At 42.3% G+C, this 7,458-nt stretch overlaps 2 protein-coding genes across 2 annotated transcripts in view; one reads left to right on the forward strand and one right to left on the reverse strand.

The window, feature by feature from the left end:
* Positions 1 to 2,852, forward strand: part of SARC_11152 (CMGC/MAPK protein kinase) — a gene marked incomplete at its 5' end in the record, with an annotated part of 8,489 nt that extends 5,637 nt beyond the window's left edge. Inside the window, 4 exons of the mRNA XM_014294768.1 lie at positions 499 to 594; positions 720 to 833; positions 961 to 1,158; positions 2,620 to 2,852. Coding sequence (XP_014150243.1) covers positions 499 to 594; positions 720 to 833; positions 961 to 1,158; positions 2,620 to 2,763 — 552 coding nt within the window. The 3' untranslated portion in view covers positions 2,764 to 2,852. The remainder of the gene's footprint in view (positions 1 to 498; positions 595 to 719; positions 834 to 960; positions 1,159 to 2,619) is intronic.
* A 450-nt stretch (positions 2,853 to 3,302) lies between these two features.
* SARC_11153 (flavoprotein YCP4) lies at positions 3,303 to 4,723 on the reverse strand. Its single transcript, XM_014294769.1, has 3 exons — positions 4,254 to 4,723; positions 3,926 to 4,012; positions 3,303 to 3,704 (listed from the first exon to the last, which is right to left on the reverse strand). The coding sequence occupies exons 1-3, from the start codon at positions 4,657 to 4,659 to the stop codon at positions 3,595 to 3,597; spliced, it is 603 nt and encodes a 200-aa protein (XP_014150244.1). The 5' UTR covers positions 4,660 to 4,723; the 3' UTR covers positions 3,303 to 3,594.
* Positions 4,724 to 7,458: the final 2,735 nt, after the last annotated feature.

The following is a 7,458-nucleotide window of genomic DNA, read 5'->3' on the forward strand; positions in this document are numbered from 1 at the left end:
CATTCATATATTTATATATTTATATATATGCGTACTTCATTTTTTTATCGGCGCGTGTGTATGTGTGTATGTATCTACTGTCTAGGTCTATGCCTGTTTATGTTTGCGGATATATAATGGATCAATTCCGCATCTACACACTCAGTACATACACACTCACTGGAGTATCAAATCACCCAACAAGCACACGCACACGTACACTCTCTCTATCTACTTCTTACACTACTAGTAATCAATTTCAGGAAAGATCGGAGTTGCAATAGAAGCGCTGCGTGTCTTTGTCAACACACATGTGAGCGCATGCAACTCCCTTAGCAACCTCACATACACACATACATGCAAGCCCTTACGTACCTACACTAGGATTAACATGCTCAGTTTGGCTAAGCAGACCACACACTCGCAGACAAGGACTATCGAATAGACCAGCCTAAATAACCCGATTTTAAAAAACAAAAAACAAAAAAACCAACCCAAATATACCGGGTATATTTTTAGGAGAAGGCCAAGCAACAGCACCAGGAGTCATTGCGGATGGAGGAGCGACGGCGTCTGCAGCAACAACAACTGTATGCCATGCAACTGATAAAGCAGGTATGACATACACCCCTTTAAGCATGTCATGTCCTTCTAGGTGGCTGTCTAAGTGGGTATAACACCTCTTAAAGCATATGAACAACCACTCACCCAGCCACACCTATGCATATCCTTGTGTACAGCAACAACAGCAACAGCGCCAGTCAATACAACACCGACAGCAGCAGCAGTGGGAGATGCAACATGGGCCACAGGACTTGGACTCGGCATTAGGCTACACTAACATAGAAGCACAGGTACAGCACAAACGGCAGTAGGAGAGGGTCTCGCTGTTATATATATATATATATATTTGGATATGGATATGGATATATATATATATTTATATATATATATGGATACTATTATTATTTACAATCACAGATGCAAGGCATGCAATTAGCCCAGCAGCAGCAGCAACAGCGCCAGTCCTATGATCCAGCGATGATAGCAGCACAGAACGCCGCAAATGCACAACGACGCCAAGCACAGGCAGAAGCAGAAGCAGCACAGATACAACGGCAAAACCAGGCACTGGCACTACGACAGGCCCAGCAACTGCAGCAGCTGCAGCAGGGAATGGTAGGGTGCACGGAGACTATATGCGTGTGTATGGTAGGATACATGTGAGAGTATGGTAGGATACATGTGTGAATATGATAGGATACATGTGTGTGTATGGTATTATACATGTGTGATTATGGTAGAATACATGTGTGAGTATGGTAGGATACATGTGTGAGTATGGTAGAATACATACGTGTGTATGGTATGATACATGTGTGAATATGGTAGGATACATGTGTGAGTATGGTAGGATACAAACGTGTGTATGGTATGATACATGTGTGAGTATGGTATGATACATGAGTGAGTATGGTATGATACATGTGTGGGTGTGTGAGTATGGTAGGATACATGTGTGAGTATGGTAGGATACATGTGTGTGTATGGTAGGATACATGTGTGAATATGGTAGGATACATGTGTGAGTATGGTAGGATACATGAGTGAGTATGGTATGATACATGTGTGAGTATGGTAGGTTGTATGCGCGTGTTTGGTAGGATACATGCGTTTGTAAGGTATGATAAATGTGTGAGTATGGTAGGATACATGCGTGTGTATGGTATGATACATGTCTGAGTATGGTAGCATACATGTGTGAGTATGGTAGGATACATGCGTGTGTATGGTAGGATACATGCCTGTGTAAGGTATGATACATGCGTGTGTATGGTAGGATACATGCGTGTGTAAGGTATGATCATGCGTGTGTATGGTATGATACATGCGTGTGTAAGGTATGATCATGCGTGTGTATGGTATGATACATGCGTGTGTAAGGTATGATACATGTGTGTGTATGATAGGATACATGCGTGTGTATGGTAGGTTATATGCGCGTGTATGGTAGGATACATGCGTGTGTAAGGTATGATACATGTGTGAGTATGGTAGGATACATGCGTGTGTATGGTAGGATACATGCGTGTGTATGGTAGGTTACATGTGTGTGTATGGTATGGTACATGTGTGTGTATGGTATGATACATGCGTGTGTATGGTAGGTTACATGCGTGTGTAAGGTATGATACAAGTGTGTGCATGGTAGGATACATGCGTGTGTATGGTAGGATACATGCGTGTGTATGGTAGGATACATGCGTGTGTAAGGTATGATACATGTGTGTGTATGGTAGGATACATGCTGGTGTATGTTGGTTGTGTTTGTAGGGTGTGTACTGGTATATGCTTTTTGGTGCATGATGCATAAAACTAGGTTTTAAGTTTAGTGAGTGTATTATACGGGACGGGATCTGTGCCCAGAGACAATTAACGTTAGTTGTAGCTGGTGCAGTGCAGACGCACTGACATTGACGGTCGCTAGCTCTGTCAGGCACTGCGGTTGCAGCTGATATCAGTACTTTGTGTGTATTGAAGGTTAGTTGTTTGTTGGTGTGTATTTGCTTGTGTGTGTTGTTGTACAAACACACACGACCACTGAAATTGCTTGCGCGATCACTCCCATGCTATCTACAGCAGCAACAGCAACAGCAACAGCAGCTGTCGTCATGGCAACGGCAGCAGATGATGTTGAGTCACGAGCAGGCGCAACAAGGCCAGGCCGGCAATCTGAGTGCCGACGAAATCGCGGCATTAGAAGCACTCATGGGACAGCGATAGACTTAACTAGTGATGTAGATATATATAAATTAATGATGTGGATATAAATAAACCAATGATGTAGATATAAATAAACCTATGATGCTCCGACCATTGGCGTTCTATGTGGTAGTGAATGCATGAACAAATTACTACAAGGCGTTATTGTTGTATTGACAACGCCAACCAATCCTGGCAGGATCAACCCCTCACGAACGTGTTGTTGTACTTCTTAATCCATAAATATAAATCAACAATTTGAGCACTTCAGCGGTGAGCCCGCTTCCAATAAGCTTGCTCGAATTATTCAGGCGCACTCTTCGTTTAACCCGATCCTATGGCGTTATTTCTTAACCCGATTCTATGGCGATATTTCTTAACCCGATTGTACAAAGTGAAGAGGGAGGAGAGAGTATATAAAATATCAACTCGAAAATTTTGTTGTTTGATGCTATAGTAGTAATCCAATTCTGAATTCGTTTCCCTCTTCATATCATAGGATATGGGAGCGTGATCTGCTGTCTAGCACATCATAAAATATCTGATCATGTCCGTGGAGTTGGGGTGCTCTGTTGTTTATTACATCAGGAAATATCCATGACTTCTGATTATGTCCGCCGACGTGACTACAAATTGTTTGTACGCTTGACTGCAGAACGCACACGGTTTCGTTGTGATTCTCATACATGTATGTAGGTGTGCCAGTGCAGAGCCAGTGTTAACTGACTATACTATACTAAAGTTTTACAAGACATTTTCTCGGACGCTCACGGCATTGTTTCCCGCCGACCGGTACTTGTCTGTATAACTACTTATGAGAAGTTACCGATCTCAAAGTGAAGTACATTTTCCTTATGACGACAATTTCTGCACCACGCCACCGAAGAGCTTGCCCTGAGTGGCTGCAGTTTTCTTTTCGTTATCACTGGGCATTCGTGACCCGTCAGGGCCAGCGAAAGTACCTATTTGCGCGTACAAACAAAGATGGTTCGGATAAGAATGTGTCATACGCAGCGCACCGATTGGACACCCTCAGCACGGAGGCTAGTTGTAAGGAGGCCCGGTCACTTTCAGGCAAGAATAGGTACTAGGCACACATACCTAGAAACACAACTTCATATGACCGATCAGCAGGGAATATTCAGAACGCAAAATAAAGACTCAATTAGATACGCAGACATACCAGCACCCCATGGGGACCCGCCTTGTACTGCATCCATGTTGTACTGTGTCCCGGGCGATCCATATCCCAGAGGACAGAAGATCATACCTGTTACATCGGATACATCAAGTAATAAATCATCATCGTTTACTAAAAGACTCAAATAGTTCGTCGATTTGGAAACATGGATCGACAATTTTCAACACTACAAAGAGCCAAAAGTTGGGAAGGCTCTCGCCTGAATAGTTCAGCGTGATAAGAAGGGGTACATAAGTAAGAGCGACTCAGCGGCCAATAAAAGTATAAAGCCACCTAATACCGAGAAAAAAATACAGAGCTTTGACCATACCGTGGTGTGTTAATTGCGTCACCCACGTGAGTGCTGTTGATTCCTGACCGCCGCCCTGAGTAGACGTACTGACGAAGATAGCAGCTGGTTTTCCAGACAACGCTTGCTTGATCCAGAGGCCACCCGTCGAGTCCAGGAAGGACTTCATCTGCGCACAAGCCATGCCAAATCGGGTAGGGATGCCGAACATGATACCATCGAAGTCGACGAGTTGCTCAGCCGTGACGACTGGGTAATCAGGCTTTGGGGGGGCGTGCATCTTCGCTAACACTTCCTCGGGTAGGGTCTCGGGCACTCGGAAAATGGTGACTTCACAGCCGGCTTCTTCGAGGCCTTTTTTCTCTTCTTCGGCCATGGCGTTGATGTGACCGTACATGCTGTACGTTACAATGGCAACTTTTCCCATTTTTGTTGTTTTTTAGGTGATATAGGTATAAATGTGTGATTCTGTGTACGTAATTGTGTGTACGTGTATTGCACTGTCACTGTTGTGCGTACGCGTATCTATACACATTTATTCTCGTGATGCTTTACACCATAGCGGCATATCCTTCTAAATAAACATTTACACAATGTTCATTTTTGTTTTTGTTTTTTGTTTTTTCTACAAAATGTCAAATATTTGTTTTTAGAAAAATAGCTTTTTGTCATTTTATGTGTATATTCAGAGAGTATTTTTTAAAAACAATACTAAATTAGGCCGTCCCTGGAGCATATGTAGCCTCCTTTTTTTTTTTATCACTGGAGGGATCAAATTTAATATTTATTACAAACTCGCCAGTTGTGAGTTTAGACTTTAGAGTTGCCCCTCTCTCAGAGAGAGAGAGAGCAGTGTGGCCGGCAGACGCGCGAGTTGCCACTAAAGAATTAAAGATTCTAAGAAATTCCTCATACTCGCAGTGAGCAGTGTCAAGAAGTGAAGGTGAACACTAACTTACGTATGTAAATAGTAACAGACTAACAGTGTGACTGTGTGAGTGAATTGTGAAGTGAAGTCAGAAGTGAGTGAACACTCAAGAAGAGTCTCAACAGTCGACTCTCAACTGTGACTGAAGTTCTTGTCGCAAATCTGATTGGTTTATACTTATTCGTATATTGTGAAGAAAATAATATAAATATGATATCAAGTTTTTTTTGCAAATATTTTATTTTTTGGGAGTTTTTTTAGTATATATTACAATATTTATAAAAAAACAAATAAACTTTATAATAAAAAACAAATAATATTAATCTGTTGCGAATCCTCAATCCTGATATGGAAAGGAGTTGATTTGATTGGTCCGTACTTGGTAGTATTTTTTCTGTCGGAGTTCTAAAGAAGAGCAAGAAGTCTCAACAAGTCAACAGTTTTGAGTTTCTACATCCCCATGCAAGGGATGATCACTATCAGTTACATCAATACACATGTTAGCCCTGCTGACCGCTTAACCAAATGTCTCGCTAAACCCAAGCATGAGTATTTTACGCACAAACTCCTTCGTCATACTTCTCCTTAAACACAGTTTGACACACAAATCCTACTTCGGTTTCTGGGGGTCTCAGGACGATTCAACTCTTCCCTCAGAATATAAATCAAACTTGGTTTTCCTCGGGACCTAGCCCGTGGTCCCACAAAACATGAGGCCAATAGCTAAACCACAATATTCACCCATTTTATTGATAGCACAAATATGAACCAATATGCTCAATAAATGATAACCTATTCTGTTTAGAAGTTTCTAGGTCCCAATAAAATACTCAACAAAACACATCAGTGATCAGTGTTGTATGAATTTCTTGGCGATACAACTCAAAATATCACATCAGATGTGTTTTTTTGAGTAATATCTCTTTCGGGACCATTTTAAATTTCCCTCTCGGTTTAAACCCAAACCAGGTTTTTACCCTGACCCACGCTCCATCAATTTTCTCATGCTGGAATAATGTTTCCCACAATTTTACCACAGTTTATTCTAGTACAAATATTCCATAACATTCGATAATAAACTTTAACCAATTCTGTTCAGAAGTTCGTGCTTTCCAATAGGTTACATATGGGCGATAATATCCCGGACGACGACTCTGTCCTACAGATTGAAGCTGAAGCCCCACTCCTACCCATACCCAACGACGGCTACCACTCCCACCACCGGCCCAAAAACACGAGGCGTGTGCCCTACCCACCGCTCCGAAGCCTACTCTCTGACCCACAACCCTGTCATCACCAACCCTGCCAAGCCTATGATGCTTGCCACTAATGATGAGTCATCGTCAAAATGAACTTGGACTATTCTTGACCTATCTGAGGCACATTATGACACCTGGAAGACCGACTTATATCTTTCTACTGCTACTGAGTATACCGCCGACCTTCGTCCGCTCTTCGATTACGACTCCCGCAATGCCACCGACATGGCGGCTGCCCAATTTGCTGCCTGCCAGAAGGAAACCGGCGCCTACCAGCGTGCCCAACAGATAATTCTTATTTTCCTCTCGATTGATCTCTTGGACACCCCTGTCTCCTCCTTAACACATTGATTCGCCGTTTCAAGCATTACTCAGCTAAGGATTGCAAACATATTATCCATGGCTCTTCGCCGCTTCCGCCGTAAAGACAGCGAGGCCCTACGTGAATGGGCTTTTTGCCGCGAAACTCTCATTAGCAACGCAAAAGAACAAGGTACAATCTTCTCATCAGATTATATTCGAGATTTATTTCTATCCGGTCTTCTTGACTCCTACCAGGAACAGACAAAAGGATATCTACTTGGCCGATCCACAACGTCACGTCGCGCTATTACAATCCAAGATCTTTGTCTCTACGTCGAAGAATGGGAGACGATGAACAACATACGGCCACCTCGTGTCCACAAGCTGACTCCGCTACCTATAAGTAGTAGTTCGGAGATTGTAGGATATAGTTTATAATATCCTACATCTACTAATGTCTCAAATAGGTCCAAGTAGGGCTATTGGAGCCATCAAAGTGAATTTAGAACACTTTGGAAATATTGGAAAAAGAGCTTGTATTAAATTATTTAAAATACAAATAAAAACCAATGTATTATCTCAATTGATCTTGATATTTTAGACTGACCGGAGGCCGTATTTCTACATAGCCCCCAGTAGCTTTTAGAACTACGAACGTACGTTAAGATACGATCTAGTTTGTAAAGCGAAAACCAAAGTAAAACGGTTTCGGTTATGACTTATTGAGTAAGTATGT

Source organism: Sphaeroforma arctica (genome assembly GCF_001186125.1).
Source record: "Sphaeroforma arctica JP610 unplaced genomic scaffold supercont1.1548, whole genome shotgun sequence".
NCBI lineage: Eukaryota > Ichthyosporea > Ichthyophonida > Sphaeroforma > Sphaeroforma arctica.